Source organism: Conger conger, chromosome 18, assembly GCF_963514075.1.
Source record: "Conger conger chromosome 18, fConCon1.1, whole genome shotgun sequence".
In the NCBI taxonomy this organism is placed as follows: Eukaryota; Metazoa; Chordata; class Actinopteri; order Anguilliformes; family Congridae; genus Conger; species Conger conger.
Genome location: NC_083777.1, coordinates 15,128,038 through 15,152,622, shown reverse-complemented (window position 1 = coordinate 15,152,622; position 24,585 = coordinate 15,128,038). Strand labels below are relative to the sequence as shown.

The 24,585-nt window shown below is 43.4% G+C and overlaps 1 protein-coding gene across 1 annotated transcript; it reads left to right on the top strand.

Moving 5' to 3' along the window:
* Positions 1–1,638: 1,638 nt before the first annotated feature.
* On the top strand, positions 1,639–24,361 carry si:ch211-130h14.4 (uncharacterized). The gene is made up of 13 exons (XM_061228907.1): positions 1,639–1,715; positions 8,690–8,815; positions 9,587–9,742; positions 14,100–14,195; positions 14,459–14,597; positions 14,909–15,024; positions 20,048–20,119; positions 22,158–22,229; positions 22,515–22,621; positions 22,884–22,944; positions 23,239–23,381; positions 23,721–23,823; positions 23,926–24,361. The coding sequence occupies exons 3-13, from the start codon at positions 9,611–9,613 to the stop codon at positions 24,025–24,027; spliced, it is 1,143 nt and encodes a 380-aa protein (XP_061084891.1). The 5' UTR covers positions 1,639–1,715; positions 8,690–8,815; positions 9,587–9,610; the 3' UTR covers positions 24,028–24,361.
* The last annotated feature ends 224 nt before the right edge of the window (positions 24,362–24,585 follow it).

Below are 24,585 nucleotides of genomic sequence, written 5' to 3'. Positions count from 1 at the left end.
ACTCTTTTTGCATTCCAGTCTATATTAAAATGGTCTGAGCTTTCATTCTGGATTTCTAGCTAGGAAGTGGAGATAACACACCTTAGCAGCTGGGATGGGTAATGGTGTGAATCTGACAGCATCTGGTGAAGATGTAAGGAGAGTTTGTGGTGGATAATTTGCTGTTTATTTTGGGTGGGGAAGGAGGACAAGATAAATATCCTAGTCTATTGTCACTTCCACACATTCAGTCTAGCTAATGGTAAATAAAAATATAGGAATAGCCAGAGAAATGCGAGTTTTTAGAAGACAGATCAAGATGTAAGTGTAGTGCTGTTGCCATTCTTTGAACTTGACACTGGTGTTAAAATTCTTTAATTAAATAAAAAGTGTTTTACCTTAATGGAATGGTTTTGCATTACTTTGATTTGTATGTATCTGTAGTGTATTGATTGATCTAATGTGTTTTTAAATAAATAAATAAATAAATAAATAAATAAATAAATAAATAAATAAATAAATAAATAACCCCACTCACACATGCATGCATACGGACACACACATCATTATCATTGTAAGTACACTTTAAGAAACAAAATAAATCTGAGAACCTACACATTTTTCTCCCTGTTTTACAGGCACGGACCTAACCTACTTGCTGAAGCAAAGGAACACATAGCTACCATTGGCAATAGAGTTTACACAAAAAAGCATATTTGTGCTTGTGTATTATAAACATTATTGTTTTTACACAGTGTACAACAACTTCTACAACTTACAAAAGTCACTATATGCGCATAGTGTGAACAAATCTTACTACAAGACCTCACATTATGTGTAGGCTAGACAGCAGAATCTGACCCGTTAAATCTGTCAAGGTATTTATTAAAGTCGCCATACAAAAGACCTGGCACTTGTCGTCGGTAACCCGGTTACCAAAGTTTTATTGAAATGGAAATGGTGCATTGTGGGTGAGCACGCTGTATGTTTTGACTACAGATGACCCAGCTACCGTTGTAAGCATGCTGAGCTTGTTCGATATATTTTCTGTGCATTATTGTTTTGTCACACCGCAAGGAGATTGAGTAAGTAAAGTTATTTCTGTTCAACTTCGCAGTTATCAGGAAAGTCTTGCTTTGGGCGACGTTACAGGTACATTTAACAATCATAAACGTAAAAAGAAAGTAACTAGTTTCATGTTTAGGCCTAGTACCAGGTCTTTGCTGACGTTTGCATGGGACAGAAAATATTTATGTTCAGTTGGTGAGTAGATGGTCTTGAACGAGGTGACACATTGACGCACACGTTTTAACTAGCTATGAAGAAAGCCGTGAAATAGGTATGCTCATTGGTACATGTGATACGAATGTGTAACAACTTCTCTTTGGTGGGATCTGTATTCAGTGAGGCACAGTCTCTATTTGTATTTCTTCCACTCTTCCGTTATGATGACATAAATCGTTTTATTTATAGAAACAATGTGTATAGGCTACAGTACACGACTGTACATTCCCAATGAAACTTAAAGTTTACCTGCATTTTCACAGCTTTCTGTTCTATGGTCTTTATTTAAAGCAACATTTGTAACATCTGTGTTAATTGTTGTTATTGGTATAATGTATTTAAGGTGACAGATGTGTGATCTGAAGATGAAATATAAGGGCCTTGACATCCATCACACAAGCAGCCTTCCTTCAATTTTGGATAAATACATATCAACCGGATGTATCAAACAGGTAATTTATTCACTACATTAATTTCTTCATTAAAAAGTAACACATGAATGCCAGCATAAAGGTAGATGAAATGGGAAAAATGACTGACTGTCCACAAGAGCCCGTTCTTTAGCATCAGCTGTCAATGTCTCCAACTTTACGCAGGTTTCACAATGAACAGATTTATGATTCTGTTTTCATCACCTGTACTATATAACAGCTTGTTCACGCTACTGAAGGGGGCTGGCCTCCTAGGGAGCAGAAAACCCCCAGACTCAGATTCAGATTATTTGGCATAAATATGGAGCAAAGTGGGTGCTACCAGTTTGCATGCAGTTAATACAAGAGCCACTTGAAACAGGTACAAAAGCGGCTGCCACATTGCTTTTATTGATTTGTCCTTTATTTAACCAGGAAGTCTTAGTGAGATAACATCTCTTGTCAAGAAAGACCTGGTCATTATAATGGCATTATGTACACAATGTTTCAGTTAACAAACAGCACAAGCATGTGACTGCACAGCAATGCATAAAATACACACAAAAGACTGTTCAAGCTCAGGACAACATGCTGTCTTGTGATTTACAACAAATTCCTCTGCCATGGATTTTTAGACAGTACATTTATAATAATCCAGTATTGAGGGTGTTGTTTCAGCTATTTCTTCATAGTATTCCATGGCCATGGTGCTTAGTAGGAAAATGAAGGTTTTCCAAAATATGTGTGTATTTCCCCTCAAAGAGGGGCACAGAGGAAGGAATGTAGTTTGCTAAGTACTACTTTATAAATAAACATATAGCCTAACCGTGTTTCTGTTATGGAGCCTCCTAGTTTCTAGAGAGGTCCACTGTATCATGGCATATTGGTCACAGTGATGGGTAAGTGGCGTAGCATTAGTTATACATCTTGGTGCACCATGATATACTATATCCAGCACCGTAATGATACTAGAATAGGTGTGCATAAAATATCTGTTCCATCCCTACTAAGTTAAAGCTAACTACCCCTTAACTTCTCTGCAGATTACAGCAAAGTGGGAGTTTTTGCTCTCAGAAATCATTTGAGCATTTTGGTGTACTTGTATACTTACGAGTGACTTCATCGACTGGTATGAATGAGCTATTTCTGTATTTTTGAAAGAGATATGATTACAGTAGCTTAGCTATTAACTAAATACAAACACGAGTAATGTCAGTTAAATAGCTAGCTAGCTAAATGACTTCACAGCTATCACAAGGTAGTCTGAAGTATGGTGTTACAAAGTTACCGACCTTTAGCCAGAATAGAATATCCAGTTGTTTTATAGGTGGGTGAGCTTCTTCATCTTGGGGGTGTAAGCAGGGTTGAGAATGGGGGCATAGATATTTTTTGATCAAAGGCGGGAAGCAAGGAGCGAAACCCTGCATAGTATACCTTTAAAGGCTTTATTGTGATGGAAAAACTTACTGATGGCTACTGATGTTTGTTGTTATGCATTCATGCAGTTTCTATGCAAGAAGTTGCCAAGCCAAGATGGGTTCTAAAAATAAATTCTTCCCTATGCCAGGAATGTATTTGGAATCCACATTATGGCACATTATGTGATCACTCAATCTGTGAAGTAATTGAATATCACCATCCCTTGTCTCAACTCCATTAGACCTCCATAACCCTGAACCAGTACAGTGTGATTATATAAAAAAATATATGACATTACATTACATTAATGGCATTTGGCAGACACTCTTATATAGAACAAAAGTCTTGTTTTATAAAATAAATCAATGCCAGGTAGAATCTGCTCCTTAAAAATGCCAAAGGACTTACATGTATTGTTCTAACAAACAACAAAACTCGAAACATAAACAAAAATAAACAGTTGATCATTAAAAAATAATCTTAAAAATTATTTGTATATAAATTCATTCTAAGGATTTATGCGCAGTAAGACTGTAAACTAGAAAAAAAAACCAATCAGAAGTTTTTCAAATTATAATAAAGTTTTGACACCAGAAGAACATGTATTAGGGGGGTCAATTCCATGATAGTTTTCAGAAGAACCTTCTTGAATACCTTACATTTGCCTATCAGGAGAACTGGCATCACTTCAGACTTATGCTAATTGAGTTGATGTTTCTCTGTGGCTTTAATCTGGGGATTTTCCAGTTCCAACCAGTCATGACCCGTAAATGACCTGCTGTGTGAAAGGAGTACTAAATAGGTGTTTTTATTCCATTATTCCGTCTTAATTTTGTCCAATCAAGGTTCTTAGCATGTAATGCAAATAAATAACTCTCTAGAGTTGACTGATGTCACAGTTTTCATTAGGCGGTGGAATTCAAGGGGTAAAACTGGTAAAAGTTTGATAGCATACTGCTTACCAACCACACGTTTCTTGGACAGCTTTCAGCTCCAACACAGTGCCACATTTTGCAGTTCTACTGCTTTATTTCTTGTGTTGTCAACCAGAGATAAACCATTTACGTATATTTAGACTGGAATAGATGCCATTTTTCCACAGTGCTTACTATCCCACGCAGATAAAAATAAAATGTTCCCAAAGCAGTGCAAGATTTGAGTTTGTTCTGCAGAACTATGTAATTTAACAAGCATAAAAATACAGTATTTGAGATTTTGAGGTTTTTCTTTAAACATTCATTCAGTAAGCTGGAAATATTGCTCCTTCATAACAAGGAAAGGGTACATCTATTCAATAGCTCTTTCTTCCACCATAATTAGTTCCAGTTTCCTGTGAATTTAATTGTGAATTCTTGCAGAACATTTTTTTGTGGTAGCAACCACTTTCACTGGACTCAGTTTGAAACTCTTTCAAGTGGCTCCTGTGGAGAGCATTAAACTAGAGTAAAACCGGGGAGAATTGCATTTTATGTTATATTTGCATCACATTTAGATCTCAGCCCATATATGAATCCCTCTATGTGGTCGGGGATGTGACTCCCCCATGGGAGTTTTGCACTGTCAGCCATTTTCCATCTGTAGCTCGCTCTGCTTTTCCTCCGTGTGAATAGAGTAAAAATATGAACGCAGGGTGGACTGATGAGGGGACAGAAAGAAATTGCATCAGTTTCACACATCCTAATGTAGTTAGATTTTTAGCTTACAATACTCCATTTAGTTACAATACTCCATTATTTTGAAGTACAAGCCCCCCACCCCCCACTCCCTCATGGGCTATGAGCATGAGGTTGGGTGTTGAGGATCTCAGTGAAGAACATTATGTCTGAAACAGGCGGCGGTGGGGTCCAGGCAGTATGTACTGAGACACTGCATGGTACCTGCAGTTTGGCCTCCGTGGTGATGAGCAATGTAATGGCCGTCTTTGTGAGGCCTCAATCGAGGCATTGTTCCCTGCGCACGACCCCCGTCACCCACGCTGGCTGAGAGGAACGCCATCTCAATTCACAAAGGCCCCCTCTACCCTGGGGAGGTCTGTCCCGCATCTAATCGGCTTACATCATCGCTGGGGTTTATGAAATCGGGCCCTTGTGCGGCTAGAGCCCGTCCGTCAGGAAAGAAAGGCAGGCTCGAACAACGGCTACCATGGTCGTCCTGGTTACAACTGGCAACACTGTCTCCGACCTGCCGTCTTGGTTCTGGTCTTTCTCTTTGCTTTGCCCTCCTCTTTGCCTCTCTTTTCTACCCCTCCTGTCTTTTTCAACCCCGTTCTTTTTCCTTCTCCATATCTCTCTCCCTTTCCTCCTCTCTGTTGAGACTCTTGGTTCCCGTGGATACGGAACAGTAAAGACTATTATAGTGTAAAGGGGAGCTATGGTTGCTGTCTACCCGACCCTGCCACCCCTGTGTTTGACAGTGTGAGAGCGTGTGGCACACAAGGGTGGGCTGCCCACCCCAGATTGATGGGGGCTCAGGAGCCCCCCAGATCATCACTCACCGCCATTTGTCATTAAAGACAGACCTTATAACAGCAGTACTGGGAGCCCCCACCCCCTTGGCCCCCCTCCCCCCGTTTGCCTTTTGACTATTACTGTGGCAACGGAGCTTATAAATACTGTCTTCCTCTAATGCCCTTTATGTGAGGAGACAAAGAAGCCACTTCCTAAACAGACCCAGGCCATAAAAACAGAGAATCTGCCCATTGACTGACTGACAGCGGGATGACATACCTGTTCCTTTGGGAGGTCGTGCCAAGGACAGGAGACAGAACAGGAGGCTGCTACCCTTCCCCGGTCAGAAAGCAGGGACGCTTGAGCCTGCAGTCTCCTGGCCGTATGGGTGAAGTGTAATCCCATCAACCCACCCTCTGTGAATACGGCCTCACCCCCCTCCTCTCCACAGACAGGCCAATGGCATGGTGGTTTTACTGACACTATGAAAGGTCACTCTCAGTTTTGTTATAGGGAACACTCCGGCAACAAAAAATTACAATGGTTCTTCATACATCAAGGAAAGGATTGTCTCCAGTTGGCTTTCAAGTAATTGATTTTCTGAAAGAATTTTCCCATCAGTTTCAAACTGGGAAACTGTATTTGAAAATGGGCTACAGCTTTAAGTCAATCAAAAGAGACTGGATAATGCCACAGACACCCTGTGAAAACCGCATGTTCCTGTGACCCTGTTAAGTGCTAGGTCAGAAGAAGGGCTGTTGGACCTACTAATTAATTTGGTATTCAGAGGCTTTTGAAGTGGGCTCGAAGTAAAGCAAACTGAATGTGTAATAGCTTGTCTAACATAAGTGAGGGTTACTCTGTTAGGCTCTTGTAACCCCCTCAATGGAGAATAGAGCGGTTACAGAACAAAAACTGCATGTGTTCAAGCATCCAGTATGTGCCCAAGACAGCCCTTGAGTTTGGCACTTATTTTTGGTTGGGATTTCCTGCTGAGATTAAAGGAGCACTGTCACTTCTTTTTTCAGTTGAGGCGATCACATGACACTAACTTTAATGAAAATACGATATGACGGACAGCCTTGATGAAGAAATACAGCCTTATTGCGTGAGCGAGAGAGACAGAGAGAGGAACAGGGACAGCCGAACACAGAGTTTGCGTCACTGCCAATAATAACTTTGATAAAAACCCTTGCTACATCCTGCAGTACTTACCAACTTCTCCTGCAGCAATAGGATGACTAATTGGAAGTAGTATCCACAGCCAAGATTTTGATATAGCTTGTTAGCTAGATATTTATTTACTCATTGCTAGTTGCCCTCCTGGACCACTGTAATTAATGATAGTGGCTCCACTGTAGCCATCGCAACATGTTCGATGGCAGCGTCAAAGTTAGAGAATCGCCGAGGTTCATTTCTCGATGGTTGACGCACTCGTTCATTCCCATATAGTGAATTAATGTTAATGAGAAATGTAGGCTAGTTGTTCTGCTTGTTGTTTCTTCTTTAACTACACATCCAAATTATGAATTGGTCAGCTATTCATGTCGGCTACGTCATCACAGTCTGTAATTTAGCTACCTGGTTACCACCGAACCTGAGCATCGTTGCTTAATCTAATGAGTGAAAACATCACAGCTGTTGACATCCAATGTAAAGTGAGCTAGCAAAACACAACAGTAGGCTGTCAGATTTACTGATGATAAATCAATAGACTCAATTGAAAAAAAGCGTGACAGTGTTCCTTTAAAGTACCTTGCTGGATGGTACAGCACCGGGATTGACAACCGCAGTGCTTGGGTCCCTTTGTGTCCAGCTCTTTGACCGCTGCCTCACAGTACTATTTTATGTTGTAGTAAAGCATCAATCCTGGTCCTACCTAGTATTAGTATTAGTATGTTCCTAATAAAGTAAAAAAGTGCTCAGTAAGTGTATATTGTATGCCTTGTGACTGCACTGTAATGTACTGAGGCCATTGTGAGAAATGTCTGTTCTGATTGACGTGATTGGAGCCTTGTCCTTGCTCTCCTGCAGTCCCATTCTGCTCACCACCCGCACGTTGCATCGCACACTCACAGGAAATAGTCGGTCCTGACGTCAGAGGCAGGGTAAATGTGGCTAGGTACAGAACAAACTGATCCTCTTCGACACACTGAAATGATTACGGGATATGTGCTAACATACTTTTTTTATCCTGTTCATCTGTCATTGTTGTAGTGCTAAGAATTCAAAGAATTGGGTGCTCTGCATCATCATCCAGCGTGATTACATAAGAGGAGAGCACAGTGCTGTGTGTGTGTGTGTGTGCATGCATGCGTGTATGTGTGTGTGTGTGTGTGTATGTGTGCTGTGTGTGTGCGTGCACATGCACGCGTGTATGTGTGTATGTGTGCTGTGTGTGTGTGCGTGCGTGTGCTGTGTGTGTGTGCGCTGTGTGTGTGTGTCAGTGTGTCTGTGTGTGAGTGTGTGTGTGTGTGCTGTGTGTGTGAGCGTGTGTGTGTGCTGTGTGTGTGTGTGTGCATGTGTGCTGTGTGCGTGTGTGCTGTGTGCATGCGTGTGTGTGCGTGCGCGTGTGTGGGTGTGTGCTGTGTGTGTGTGTGTGTGTGTGTGTGCGTGTGCGTGTGTGGGTGTGTGCTGTGTGTGTGTGTGCGTGCGCGTGTGTGGGTGTGTGCTGTGTGTGTGTGTGTGCGTGCGCGTGTGTGGATGTGTGCTGTGTGTGTGTGTGTGTGTGTGTGCGTGCACGTGTGTGGGTGTGTGCTGTGTGTGTGTGTGTGCGTGCGTGGGTGTGTGCTGTGTGTGTGTGTGTTTGGCTGTTGGGTATAATAACGGCAGCTGACGTGTTGGTAGGACAGTGGCCAGGCAGCAGCTTAATGAAGGTTTTTTTGGGAGGTGGGCAGAAGGGCAGAATGAGCGTAGGTGAATAGGGGGGTGGGAGGTGGGTGATTATGTGAGGTGATCATTCCAAGCACTTCCTGTGAAGTTGCGCTAGAGCTTCTGCTCTTCATGAAGGATACCGCTGTGATAAAACTCTGCAAGCCTGTGGGTGTTTTTTTTCAATAAACACTTACTCGAGTGTGTGCGTGTGTGTGTGTGTGTGTGTGTGTGAATGAGTAAGAGAGAGACCTTTGCTTACTGTTTGACTCCTTGCAGGACACACATAAAAAACAACGTAAAAAACAGAGTTGGGTGGGTGAGGATGAGGAAGCTTTCCTGGTGTCTGCCCGTAGTGACCCAGAGGAGGAGACCAGTATCCAACAGAAAACCAGCCTGGATCAGGTAGAGAGATATGGCCTGACACAGGGTCTGTTGATCTTCAGCACACACTATTACTCAGTAACTTCACCACTGTGCCAAGCTCTGGGGTTATTTAATGGAAAGCCATCAGTCTACTAAAGTATAACATTCTGCACAATAAAGATATCTTGCTGTTGAGGCAATGCAATTCATTGTGGAGTATAGATTACTGTATTCAGTGAAAATCATTCAGATGGCTGAAAGATGCTGAAATAAGACTGTAGTGTTTGTCTGCAGAGTGCAGTCTTCAGATGTCTGGCTGATCTCATTCAATACGGTCGGCAGGGATTAGATTGATGGAAATTTCACTAATGCCACTGAGTGGGTTTTATGTCATGGAAACCATGCTGATATGTCAGACTGCTAAATTGGCTAAAGCCAGTTATTATCAGCATGCTCCTGTTAGGGATTATTCAGAACAAGGATAACAACAGCAGTGCTTTACCGTCCTACTTTCCAGTCACAGGAAGTCCTGTACAGTAACCACTGCACTGTTTCGTCTTAATTTCCTTATACAGTCTTTATCCCAAAGGATGAATAGGTTTACATTCGGTATAATAAAATATCGAACTGTGGGCAATTGACGGAGAATGAAACACAAATTGTGTGATTGTCAAGGTCTGGTTTCAATCAACATAGAGATAGAGAAGTAAGTGTTTTTCTTCATAAGCGCAGTTTGACGATTTAATTTTGTTGACATTGAGCTGAAACTGCAGTGGCTCAGTGGAGGTTGATTGTTGTGCTTGTCTTTAGCGCCATCTAGAGGTGTACAGGAACATGCACCTGATGCAGGGGCTGATGCGACGTCGCTATGCTGCGTTACTGAGGCAGAAAGTCAGCAAACAGAGACAAGAGATCAAACAGCATGAGCCCCCAACCCCTAAACCCCCAGAGATCTCAAGAGAACAGGTAATGTAACACACACGCATGCATGCATGCACAAACATATGCACACACACACACACACAAAGGCACACACACAAATATATCCCCCTGCAACACATTCTCCCTCTCGCTCTCTCTCACACACACACAATGCCCCCCCTTGACACACACTTTCTCTGACACACACACAAATAGAACACACTGACACACATACTCTCTCTCTCTCTCTCTCTCTCTCATACACACACAAATACATTTCCCCCTGACACAGACACACATGCACACACTCTTTGCGAATGGTTGTGCTTACTATAAATGACCAGCCAGTGGCAGTGTCTCCTTATGCTATAGATAGACAACTACCCCATAGCTACATGTGTTTAACAACTAGAGTTAATATCTGTCAGTAAAGGAAATCATAGTGCATACAGGGTTAGTATAAGTGCATGTATAGACCTCCCACAAAGACAATATATAATGTAATATAATCTAATGAGCAAATCCATTAAAAGGTAGACATGGTGTACTAACATTATAAGACGTAAAAGTTACTGGAAATTATAGATCTGATCCAAGAGGCCTCTCATCTCCAGTTTTCTTTGAGATTATAGTATATGGATTACTTTACCATAATTACATGTCAAGAGAAACCTTTAATTAATGTTTCCAGTACATGGACCAAAGATTGGTCTAGTCCATATGTAACGTCAGTCATAAAAAACATCAATTTATTTTATTGCATAGCTTTCCATCATGATTTTTTTGTGTCTTACTAGAGGTTATGAGTAACTTATCCATAGCAAACAAAACCCCAGGTCAACTATTTGTGCTTTTTCTGGTGTAGAAATATGTAACGTCAATCACACTGTTCATTTGAAGTTATTAAAAAGAATCACAATTTAATTAAAGCTATATACAAAGACAAGTAAATGACCTAAATCAATAGATACAACCTATTATTAAATTATTAAAAATAATTTTACGTATTTTGTCATTAACTGCACATCTCCACTGCAGCCATCAATGTCAGCTAGTTTGATGCTACCATTGAACATGACGCGATGGCTACAGTAGAGGCACTGTCATTAATTGCGATGGATTCTTTCCCTCAGCGTCCAATGTCTGATGGCGATTGCTGACGTTGATGGCTGCAATGGAGCCGTGCCATAAGCTGACAATGAGTTTTTGGAATAATACAATTTAAGCAATATTAGTGGTTCCATGCCATTTAGAACTCTTATACGTAACTCTGCCAACCCAAGTTGCACAGATATATGTAAAGTGTTGCTTATTGTAAGTGGGAAAGTTGTAAAGTCAGTCATGGTAACATTAGTCATTAGTCACGCTATATTTCTGTAATTACTGGAGAAATAAATAACCATTTTATTTGCGTATTATTCTGTGTTTATTACTGAGATATATATAGTCTTTACATTATTTGAGATTTTTCAATCGAAGGTGACTAGATTTTTTGCATGTCAATTTTTTGTAACGTCAGTCACTCAACAAACTCACACCACAGCACAAAAAAGGACATAGCTGAAGATGAATTGACAATATTTCCATGTCAAACAAGGGCTAAGTATAGTATAACCTTGAAACTTAATAATAAATACAATGGCAGCTGTACAATAATACTTGTCACAAAACTCTCCAATGACGTCAGTCACAACGGATTCGCCCTAGTGATGATACTGAATGTCATGTGTTGGTAAAGTGTTGGGACCATAGAAATATTCCAACTTTGAGGAGGGATTAGTCTCTGGGGCAGTGCTGGTTCCCTGTGGTCGGCCTTTGGAGTATAATGGAGTATTAGTGGATCAGGGCTCTTTGTTAGGCTGGTGTATAGGGGCTTGACACTGAGGGGACTGCTTATGTAGTCTTTCTCTGGAGGCTCAGCATGTCTTATACACGAATGGCTGCTACACTAACACACTCTCTCCTTGCTTCACGGTTTTCCCTGCTTGGCTTCATTTCTGTCACTTCACTTGACGATTTCCAGCCTGCAGGGGTAGAGCTCCACTCAGTGACTCGTAGAGAAACCTGTGAAGCCAGCCCGTAACCCTCTGGGCCACACAGGTCTGGTACGGGTGCACAATGCGGTGACAGTTTCCGACGTGGCCGTATTAAACGAATGGCTGCAGGTGAGCTTTTGTGTGGGGCCCTTGTGGCTCTGGGGACGTGTAGTTTATGGTAATGGGACCTATCTGCCCCCCCCCCCCCCCCCCCCCCGCCGCCCCCCACAAAGGCTCTTCCCTGACTGCGTCTGAGCTCAAATACACAACCTGGAAAATCAAAGTCACACTCCCCCGGCACCTCCCAAACCCCCGCCCCCCCCCCCCCCCCCCCCCCCCCCAGCCCCATCCTGGCTGTGCATTAAGAGTTACTGGAGTGTAGCCAGGCTGTCCTCCCAAAGTGACATGCATATTATTTACATCATTAGAACGGCAATTAACAAGTAAAGTCCTTTGAGCCATGCATTTCCCCTGAGCTGTTAGCACTGACAGGGAGGGAGAGAGAGATGAGCGAGTGTTTAAACCCCCCCCTAAATGCAGCTCCAATTAATGATTCACGTCAATTACGTGTATCTCTTCATTTCAGCAGACCCCCCCCCCCCCCCCCTTCAAAGGTCAAAATCATTGGAGATATGAGCACAGAGTATAAGATCTGGTACAGAAACAGGGCCTTGATCCAAATGGACACTTCCCGACACAACCCAATTCTGCTTACCATAATTACTGACATACAGGGACTAATGTGAGAACTCTAAAATAAAGAAATAGAATCCAGATCAGTCACAGTATTGTACAGAACTGTCATGCACTGTTTTTGTAGTTAATTGAATAGTTTTGGGGTCGTTAGTGATATATTGTTTGTATATTATATATTATATATTTGTTTTTTTAAGTATGATCTAAAGTAAGAAAGCATAAGGGTGTCTATTGGGTGTTTATTTATATTTATTTTTATATAAGAATTTCAAAATGGAATCATAAAGCTTCTGGGGATTTTTTTCCCGAACAGTTTAGCAAGAATTTACGTCTTTGTGAAATATGTCAAAGTCACACTGTCACACAGTCACACTGACAATTTCATGTCAATTTCATGTCTGTCTTGCCCACCTGTCAGACCACCACTGATGTGAAATACATTTTTATTGTACTTAATTGTATTTCAATCACATTACACAATTTCCTGCCATTGATACAGTTTAAAACGTGAGACGTGAGTACAAGCAGTTACTGACAGGGAAGGACTTCTCAAGTTGTCGACGAGCTGCGATTGACTTTGATTTTGGACGTCTGTCTGTGACGCGGGCAATAAGGGCCTGCCCTCATCGCTGGGTGAGTGTGGAAGTTGATGGGGGTTCTCGGGATCCTGTCTTATCTTCTGTTTCCTATAAACGCCGAGCTTCTTCAGGAGGCTGTAATTGTCTGCTCTAATGACCTGCCCTGGGAGGGAAGACAAAGGGCCTGCTGTAAAAGCCTTTATGGGCCCGTCTGCGGGAATCCTTTGGTACAAATGGCTGAACAAATGAAACTGCCCTGTTGTTTCCTCAACCCGGGCCAAGGGCCCATGTCTGCAGCCACTGAGATGGGGCAGGGCCGACGCAGGCAAAGCCAAGGACACCCGCTGGGTCCTAATTGGTCCCCCCTGTAGTTAATGGCTTCCTGTGGCTGCATGTTTACTTCTCATTTGTTCTGTGTGTCCTTCTTTTTCTGCTACTGAAAGGCACCCATCCTCCGTGCTGTTCTCACCTCTCTTGCCTCTCTCTTTCGCTCTCGCTTACAAGGATTCAACTGTCCCTCTCTTTCTCAAGGATTCTTCTCTCTCTCTCACACACATATACACACACACGCTCTTTCTCCGGGGATTCAAGCTTACCCATAGCCATATATTAACAGGACGTGAGCTATCCTCTGTGGCCATGGATGGAGTGTGGCCATATAATGCTTTCAGTACATCAGGCTGACTACCAAGCACACTGACAATCTATTAGGAGTGCTCACATTGAGTTTGCATGAGAAAACCTAAATGAACTCTGGAACTGAATCAAAAGGCATCTGTTTCATAAAGTAGTCACACTGAGGAATTGGTGCACTTGAATTATGTAAGTCACTCTAGGTACAGTTGCTCTGTGCAAGGTAGAGGCAATTTGATGTCCAGTGGGTCTAATCATTATATTACCTTGAGCAAACGGGTCCAAACAACCCTGGTAAGGAGGATCCATACATACAAGCCGGTAAATGGCAGATGTTTTTTTAATTTTTTATCAATAGGTGATTTGTATCTCACTTCTCTTCTCGTACTTTTCTCTCTCCATTGTAATGATGTCTGTCTGTCTGTCTTTACTATGCCGTCTCTTTTTATGTTGTCCCAGTGGCTGAGTACAGTTGCAGGGAGGAAGCTGCCATACTGCACTCTTTCACATGATGACCAATACATGGAGTCTCTGCCCAAAACTGCGTACTACCTGGTAGGCCTCAGTGGGTGTACAGCAGCTCATCTAACAGCTTTATAATAATTTAAATAACAATAACAACTTGATAGCACTAATAATGGATTGAATTTATGTAGCACTTTAATAATAGTGATTTAGGAAGTGGCGGGGAAGACCACCTTCAACACCACGACTGTGTGGCGCCCATCTGGGTGATGTGTGGCGGCCATTTTGTGCCTGAAAGCTCAACACACATCAGCTGTGGTGTCGTGACTACATTGGTTTGTCTCCTTCCTGAGATTGTGGAGCTGGAGAACCAGCTGGCTCAGTGTGGCTGTCTGAAGACCCGGCACGACCAGGATCAGTTCTGGTCAATGGTGCGGCAGAAACGCAAGAAGGTCCGGCTGGAGACCAGATTGAGCCAGATCCGTGGGATGAGTTGAGTCATGATCAGGATCAGATGTTACTTCACTCAATATACATTATATTATGTATATTTCCTTGCATTACTTTTTGGTTGACAATCTTATCCACAGCGATTTAGACAGATTACATTTTTACATAATCATTTATACAGCTGGATATTTTTACACAAGTAATACAGGTTAAGTACCTCACTATAGGGTACAACACCAGCACCCCAGCGTGACTCTAGAGGATACATGCCAGTTCTCTTATCATTATACTGCATTGCTGCCCATATTCTTACAGTGTTTCAGGCTGGTGACTGAGTTTAATGATGTTTACAGTGATTGGTGGCTGTTCAGCTCCTGATCTGGGATCAGTGAGATTCATCCGGAAGAAATCGTTGGTACCAGTCCCTATAATACGGATCACTGTGGATGAAGAAACTCAACAGGAACAAGTAAGGCCCCAAGTGAATGTGTGATTGTGACTGGCTGAGTGTTATGTTTAGTTTGTGTATGTGTGTCTATATATGTTAGTGTGCCTGCATGTGTCTGTGTGGGCAGCCTGTAGCCTAGTGGCTAAGGTACATGACTGGGACTCGGAAGGTAGCCACAATAAGCTCTGCACAGCTGCTGGGCTCTCACCCCACATTGCTCCAGGGGGGATTGTCCCCAGCTAATAAACTGTAAGTCGCTTTGTATAAAAGCATCACCGAAATAACATATGTGTTTGTGTATGTATGTGTGTGTGTGTACATATATGTGTGCGTGTGTGTGCGTGTGTGTGGAAGTTCTTAGCTGAGAACAGCTGCAGGGTCGGTGCAGTGGGCAGTTTTGGCTGGGCAGGGGGGGGGGGGTGTGGGTCTTCATGGGACAGGGTGGAGCTCCTCACCGAGGTGAGAGATGAGGTTTCTCTCCATGCCTGGTGCAACGTGGCAGAAACTCTGCTGCCAGGCCTCCACTGCACAATACTGCTTTCACAGACTGTTGGACACACTCAGCCTTTCACAGTCACCATGACTTTCACACACACCAGGGCTTTCACAGGAACTAGGCCTGTCACAGACACTATGGTTTCAAAGACTCTTAAACTCTTAAGAGACTGCTCGGCGTGAAAATCCCAGGAGATCAGCAGTCTCAAACCGCCCTGCCTGGCACCAACAATCATTCCACGGTCAAAGTCACTTAGATCACATTTCCTCCCCATTCTGACATTTGGCCTGAAAAACAGCTGATCCTCTTGACCACGTCTGCATGCTTTTATGCATTTAGCTGCTGCCACATGATTGGCTGATTAAATATTTGCATTAACAGGTCTACAGGTGTACAGGTCTACCTAATATGGTGATCACTGTGTGTACACTGGATAGTCCCTTTGTCTATAGATCACATTCGCAGTCCCTTTCACAGCAGTGTCCTACCTGGGACTTGAACCAGCAACCTTTGGATTACAGGCCCCTTCCCAAACACTACGCACTACACTGCAGACATGGGTGTGAGGATCGGCCATGCCTGTTATCCCAAGTGTGTAAGTCTGTTAGGTAAGTGCTGCCACTACCTGGGTCTTGGACATCAGGAGACTGGTTAGAAGAGTAACAAAAGCTAGTACTGAACTGAAGTCTTCTATTGGCGTGAACTCTCCCTGCCCTCGGATAAACATGGCTGCCCATCAGTCTCCCTGCCCCCCAAGCCTCCCCTTCGTCCCCCACACACACCCATCCCTTGGCCAACCCACATTCCCCACGTGCTCTAGAAATGCTGATGTCGATTCCAAAACACAAAGTCATTAGAGCTGTGTGCAACCTTACCACCGACCCGAGCCAGGAAACTTGCCTCAAGTCTGAGGATCTATCTTTAATCCTGAGCCCAGTCTCTGCCTATCAGCATTGTCTGTTTGTATGACTAACTGGCTATCTGTGCCTATCTATAATGTCTTTTGAGGTAGGAAGAGTTTGTAAAAAGATTGGTAGTTTCTCTTTACTACTGTGCCTCTTAGTCCAAATGGAGATAATTTAAGGCTAATTTGTCTGCGATGGCAGAATGAGCTCATGTGTCAGCGCTGATCATTCATTCATGGGTTTTATGAGGAGTCTCTGCAGTGTGTTGAATTTCTCATCCATAAATCAAATATGTTGGTGGGAACACTGATCAATCTCTCCGATCCAATTAGAGAATGACACGAGCCCTCCACTGCCATGGGTCTGCCAGTCTGCCTGTCTCTGCTGAAAATCAGGGCCGTTATTCATACATACATGAGCATACATACACATACAAATGCACAGACGTATACTTACACACATACACCAATACATATGCACACATATGTGCCCACACACTTGTACACATACACATGCCCAGACGTACATACACATATGAAGACCACAACTGTGCAAATACAGAAACATACACACAATCATGTAGATTTGCACCACACTGGATCATCCTACACCTCACTTCTTCCCTCCCTCCCTAATAAAGACACAATTATGCACAATTATTTGTGCTCCTCTGTCCTGGCATCTCTGTGTGGTGTTTTCACTGGTATGTGGGGTGTTTTTAGTTTGTTGCTGGGGTGTTTTTGCTGGTTTGTGGTGTTTTCAGTGTGTCTCTGGGGTGTTTTTGCTGGTTTGGGGTGTTTTCAGCGTGTCTTAGGGGTGTTTTCAGCGTGTATCTGGGGTGTTTTCAGCGTGTATCTGGGGTGTTTTCAGTGTGTCTCTGGGGTGTTTTTGCTGGTTTGGGGTGTTTTCAGTGTGTCTCTGGGGTGTTTTCAGCGTGTCTCTGGGGTGTTTTCAGCATGTATCTGGGGTGTTTTCAGTGTGTCTCTGGGGTGTTTTTGCTGGTTTGGGGTGTTTTCAGTGTGTCTCTGGGGTGTTTTTGCTGGTTTGGGGTGTTTTCAGTGTGTCTGGGGTGTTTTTGCTGGTTTGGGGTGTTTTCAGCGTGTATCTCGGGTGTTTTCAGTGTGTCTCTTCGTTCAGCCTCCACAGGCCGCTTGGCACCTCCCCCTCTCAGAACCTCCACCTCACGCTCACGACTACTGTCTGTTCTGGCTCCACGGTGGTGGAACGAACTCCCCGTTGAGGTCAGAACTATAGAATCCCTCCCCACCTTCAAGCGCAAGCTGAAGACACACCTCTTCAAACAGCACCTCTCCCCATCCCTCCCTACCTCCCTGTGAACCTTAATTGTTGTCTCTGTGACTTGTGTATCAGTATTTTAGTTGGCTAGGTAAGCAGTGTTTGGATAGTTAACTTTGGTGACTTTTGCTCTGTTTGTTTGTTTGTTCAAAAAAAAAAAAAAAAAAAAAAAAAAAAAAAAAAAATTGCCCTTGTCCTTATCTTTGTTGTACAGGTAGCAGTTGAAATTGTACTTACCTCTAGGGTCTTTCAGCGAACTTATCCCTGGTTATGGGTATGCACTTTGTTGTACGTCGCTCTGGATAAGAGCGTCTGCCAAATGCCAATAATGTAATGTAATGTAATGTCTCTGGGGTGTTTTTGCTGGTTTGGGGTGTTTTCAGCATGTATCTGGGGTGTTTTTGCTGGTTTGGGGTGTTTTCAGCGTGTTTTAGGGGTGTTTTCAGCGTGTATGTGGGGTGTTTTCAGCATGTCTCTGGGGTGTTTTTGCTGGTTTGGGGTGTTTTCAGTGTGTCTCTGGGGTGTTTTTGCTGGTTTGGGGTGTTTTCAGTGTGTCTCTGGGGTGTTTTCAGCATGTATCTGGGGTGTTTTTGCTGGTTTGGGGTGTTTTCAGTGCGTATCTGGGGTGTTTTCAGTGTGTCTCTGGTTGCTGGTCTGCGGGGCGTTTCTGTCGGTCAGCGGTGGCGTTTTCGCTGGCCTGTGGCGTGTTTCTCGACGGCGTGCTGGACGGCTGGTTTGTACGGGCCTGTTACCTGCTGCACTGGGCCGTGAGTAAACTGCGCCCCACTGGGACACAGCGCAGGGGCCAGTTTGCACCCAGCAGACAAAGTGTGCCGTCACCCGGGTGTGCACTGTTATCAGGTGTGAGCCGCGCCGCGCGGAGGCTACTCTTGAGAAGTAGCACATCATTAGGAACATATTAACAACCCGACGAGCAACTCCGCAGGTCACGTCTCGCTCCCGCACCGGCCCTGTGTGGGGTCCGAGCCCGGGCCAGCCCGCGCGGTGCACCCACCCCCTCCTCAGCGCTGGATACCTGGTGGGGAGCGCTCTCTGGGATGGGCGGGCTGGGGCAGGAACCCACATAGAGTATCAGGACTGAAGCTACTGTGACAGAGTGGAGATGACAGTGTAATGAATGAATGGAGTGTATGAACTCTGGGGGAGGGCCCCTTTGTGTACTTGCAGCTGTGTGTAATACTGATTCTACCTATGGGCTGATGTTGGCTCAGAAACCAGAAAGGAGTAACATGGTGGTTGGTCACATGTGTGGACAAAAGTATTAAATATGTCCGTCCATTAGTTTTGGAGAAGTAAGCGTTTTAAATGTATTGTCCTATTTTCAACCCGTTGAGAATGTTCTCCTAGTAGTACGTCACACAAGGATAACCACTCCCCTCATCCCTCCCCTATAACTCATGACCCACAGTTTGCGCCGCTGGCCTACAGGAAAGTGGGGGCACATCATAGCTAATGGACAGTTCTCATTACCACGCCCAGAGAGTTCAGGTGAACTTTTATAGTGGGAAATTTAGAAAAATATGTTTTAAAATACATTTAAATGACTGAATAATACAAAGGAATATGCACATTTGTTTTATTGTTGCCTAAAGACAACTGGCTAGTGTCACATTCAACCACTATGTTACTCCTTTAAGGCTATATCAGACATCCTGCCCCCCCACTCCTGAAATAATTCCGCTATCTGAACCTCCTAGTGAAACGTTTACTGGGATAGCTATTAATCCGCAGATGGGACAGTCTTCTACAACCCTGATTTCACTTTGCCTTGTAAACGAAACATATGAGTGTTGTGAATATAAAGACTTCACAGCATTGCAAAACCACTCACCTTGTAGTGACCGATGTGGGGAAAAAAATGTTTATAATTGAATACCTTGTAATTTGCGATACTTGTTAATTAATTTCTCACAATTTTATTAGTAACATGCAGACAAATGTAACCAACGCCAACAGAGATTCAATTAAAATCAGAAAACCATCATATATGATCTCACAGTAAGAATTAAGCAGTGTTGGAATATCTGTGAATGTTGGAAATTTATGTTGCTTGCCATATAGATACTACTGTACTTGTACATGCTGTTTTTCAACATTTTCATTTAAATATACATGGCTTTTCTCAAGGCAGTATGCCTGTGTCGGTTTTATTGAGTGACCATGTCCACTGACCACAGTGACCAAATTCTCTGACCGCGCTCTCCATATTAAAGCCATACTCTCTGACCGTGTTTTCTGCCCACATCTCCTGACTGTACTTTCCGAGTGCTCTCAGCAGTGGAACTCTCTGACCGTTGCCCCTATGAACAGGCTGTTCTTTCTGCAGGGGGTGGCCAGGCATCGCTTCTACGGCAAACGCTTCCAGGAACGGGCTGAGATTGAGCAAATGTTTCCCAAGGTAAGTGTCAAAACCACAGGGCCAGTAATCCCACTTAAATAGGGCACTGAGAGGCAAACACACCTGCGGGTGCGTGGTCTGTACACCCCCGGAATGAGCAATGGACTGCGCTGCTGATGGGGGGGCTCTCTCTTGTTTTTGGAGCACTGTGCCCCCCCCTCCTTCCTCCTACAACCCCTCTCAAAAAACAGTAAACCTTTAGGCAACATGTAAGATTTGGAACCACCATGCAAAGCACTGTCACGGAAGAATGCGTCCAAAATAGTTCCTGGGGCTTCTGCTCTGGCACTCGTACGAATAAACACGTATGGTTTAGCTCATATTCAGCAGGGTTACTAATGAGCATATCAATAATAGACCCCTATAGTTTTTGCCCTGTGAATATATGTGTGTATATATGTGAATTCAGTGAAAAGAGCAAACGTTAGCAAAGTTTTCCTTGTGAACAACAGTCATGCCAAATCAAAACAATAATGCCATGAAGCAGAACAATAGTTCAGACACTGCTTCTTTTTTATCATTTATTAATTTGGCAGGGATCTGTACTATATGTAGTATGGATGTCGGAGCTCCCAGAAAAGTACCTCAAATGTACTGAGTTCGGTGAGGGACAAATTTTTCTTCTAGTAGTCAACTAGTCAACATACCAAGTAAGTGGTAATACCTTTGAACTCCTGAAACAATGAGACTATTCTACTTTTGAAGGCGCAATATTATCCCTGATTCAGACATGGAGGTTCTCATTTCTTTTGTTGAGATCCAAAGGCAAGTAGGTGGCATGAAGTGGAAACCTGACAGCAGGGTGGGGTGGAAGTTTCAGGGGAGGAGGATGATGAAGGAGAGTGTAGGAGGGTTGAAGGAGATGGGGAAGAAGGGAGGAGGAAGGGAGAGAGAGATGAGCAGGGCGGGGGTTATGTGGACAGGCATGTGGGGTTGGATGACTCTCTTTCTCACACCTCGGTGTCAAACCCAACCTGGGCAAACAGAGTCAACCATGGGGCTGGGGAAGGCAAACAGCAGGCAGACAGGCCGGGCTAGGCCTGGGGCAGGGGCATTACTCACCCCCAAACCCGCTGACAGCTCCGGGGAGAGAACACCTCAGACTCTGTAGGCCACCATTCATCACAAGAGAGACAGGCCATCTTCTCCATGGCCGCAGCCCCAACCAAACGGCTGCTCACAGGGGGATTCTCACCCTGTTGGGGACCATTGTTCACTCTGGCACACCTGGCTTGGACCTCCTTCCGGCCAGTCTTTAGTGACGACTCACCAAATCCGCAAACTGTTGACGTGTAATATTCAGAGAATAAGCAATCTACTGAACACAGCTTCCTCTCTGCCGGTGTAAAGGTGAAAGTTACTATGGTAGCATGTAAAATGCGTTGGCTGTGGGCCAAGGGTGAGAAAGGACGTCACCAAGCTGTCAATCCCCCACCAGGAGCACTGAAGAACATCCTCAGAGTGTGAAAGTCAGGTAACAAGAGTGACACGTTCAGTGAAGGCGTTTTCCTCCTACATGAAGTAACAATGGGAATTTACAAGGTAAATTCACTGATTTAAATACAAGTGTCGTCACCCACTCTGAAACACACAGAGGACAAGTCAGGAAGCCATTATTCACCTGAAGATGGTGAAGTGCCACTGATACATGCCGCAGAGTGCAAGTCCCTGTAGCCACTGACTGCTCATTGTTCACTGTTCATCCTTTGTGGGGTAACTCTGTATTCCTCTGTGCTTTTCTACTACGTATTGAGCAACCTTATTTTCATTGCAATTTCATGTTGCCCTCATGATGTTGTTGATCAGTGTAATTTAGCAGACATTGCTATCCTGAGTGACTTGCACAACTTTTTGAATTAATTTAACATTATATCCATTTATACAGCTGTGTATTTACTGAAACAATTCAGTTCAAGCCCCTTGCTCAAGGGTACAATGGCAGTGCTCTACTTGGGGGTTCCTTACTCTTTATACTACATATACATATCATTCTGACACCTAAGTCTGGATGTATATTTTTTCACTATTTTTGTGGTAGGTACCCATGCCCAAGTTTGCAACTCTACAGCCTGAATTTCTGGAGCAGTTCAAACCCAGGGGCCTTTCCCAGGTAAGTAGCTGGAGTCTGAATACAGTGGCAGTCAAGAACACAGCATTTCGAAACATGTTTTTCTAATGGAGATGTTTCTAGAACATTTCTGTGAGAACATAAGGGTATATAGAAACAAGCTCTGAACAGTATGTCCCTTTAACACAATCACTGACTTGGGACAGTGACATTAGCCTCTTTGCCAACCCAGGATTAAAAAACGGTTTGCTTATTCTTCCTGATAGGCAGTCTTTGATGAATGCTTCCTTTTGGGGCTGAGATGTCACAATTATTTTCCACCAATAGCTGAAGATTTATGAGCCACCGGAAAAGACAAGGACAACAGAGCTGAGTGTGCAAAAGCTGCGTCTCATGCACAGCCGTTCCCTTACCAACATGGCCGCCACACAGAGGTGAACATGCCCAGAACATGCCACAGGAACCCACTGTAGTCATGGGTCATTAGCCCATTGAAAATGAATGACCCATGTATAGATGTGTAGATTAAGCCTGAAGTTACTTCATAAACAAGCTTGAAATAAATGAGGAAACTTATAAAATATGGGGAAAGTTGAACGGAGCAGCAGCAGGAGAAGAGGGAAGTTTCCTTTTTTGGCACTATTAAAATACTCCACCGGGTTTGCTTTTCTTTGTTTGGTGTGAACTCCGGAGCAGACTGTTGGATGGAAACAGAATCCCCCTACACTGGAAAGAGGAGAGCAGTGTCCGTAGTCTGGTCAGTGATGGCCCAGGGTTTTCAACACAAACACCTTAGGCCTTGCCGCAGTCTTTATTCCACAACAACATTGAAACACTGCCCTTGGACAAACTGTATGGTGTTTAACAATATGCTGCACATGCACTATACCATAACACATTTTTGATTGCCTTTACTTTTGTGACAAAACAGCTGAAAGTACATTTCTGATAAATACTTCCAATGTGGTTTCATAAAGATAATTATTTACTTATTTATTCAAATGGCTGAATGCCTTTTTAATGTGTTCCCTCTTGTTCCCATCCACCCAAGATGCAGTACGTGTTCCCAACTGATGAGTCCAGAGTGAAGCAAAGGCACATGGGGAAACCGTTCCTACCTCGCCTACCTCCTAAGACCACCTCAAAACAGACTTCTGCGCCTTCTCCACAACATAACACAAGGTCCCCTACACGGTTGGCTGACTGCATTTCATTATTGATTCGTCTACTTAGGATATGTAAATACACGGCATGTATTATACAGAATTATATCTTTGATAAATAGTGTCCATTTTAAACTATCACTGACTTGGGACCGAGAAATTCCACACGTATGTATACTTACAGAGATTAAAATACATTTTTGGGATAATTTGCTGAGGGACCCCTCTCCCTCAGGCACCACAGTTTGGGAACCTCTCTGCTTCATATCACGCTGGTGCATTGTCTTACTGTACCTTTGACCAGAATGAGGCAAAGCTGGACACTTTCATGGTGAAGGTAATTTATTTTTGGGAATTTCTGCTATTTCAGCATTGTAACTCCTGAGGTGATCCCATCGGACGCAGAGGTTATTGCCCCAAATCCCCCTGACCCTTTAACCTTGGAGGAGGTCAGTCAGCAATCCGCTGTGGTGGTGAGTTCAGCGTACCCCAACAAGCATCCAAAATGACAATTCCATTTAAAAAATTTAAATTAAATGCACACGTACGCACATTTTTTGTCTGTTTCCATTTAGGTCATAAACTGTCTTTGTAAAACTTGGACAAATTATGTTGGGAATTCCAACATGGTGGAAAGTCCAGAGGCCCTAACACCCACTGCAGAAGAAATAAAGTGAGAATCTGCCCAGTTACTGTGCTAGACTCTGCAAGGGTAGGTACCATTAAGTAACCTAAAATCTGACAGGGGGCCTGACCCTTCTTCACAGAAGAAACTGAACATACTGCAGGAATGTGATGAGAGTGGGACTGTGCTGAGCACTATGAGTCAGAGTTACTGGCAAATGAATAACAGAAACATGTGATCTTTGTGACTGTTGTAATTAGGAATGGTGTGAATGGGATTTAAAGAGTATACATATGCAGTTTTGCAGAGATGCCAATAAATTATTGATCCTTTCATAATCAGGATTCACGCTAATGAATTTTAAGTTGTGCCTTTCTGATTTTGTATTATCCCCTGTATTTGTGAAGTTTGATATTGCTTCATATCTTAACTTGTTGCACTTCTGATTGTTTTTAGGTATTCTCAATGCCTCTTTACCAGTTTCAGATAACCAGGTTCAATAAACCAATATTAGTATTATAATGATTCAAATAAACTTGACTTGATACTAAAATGAATTTTACTCAGTTGTTTTCCTTCTGGCCTGCTGGGTGGCTCATTCTGTTCAGCC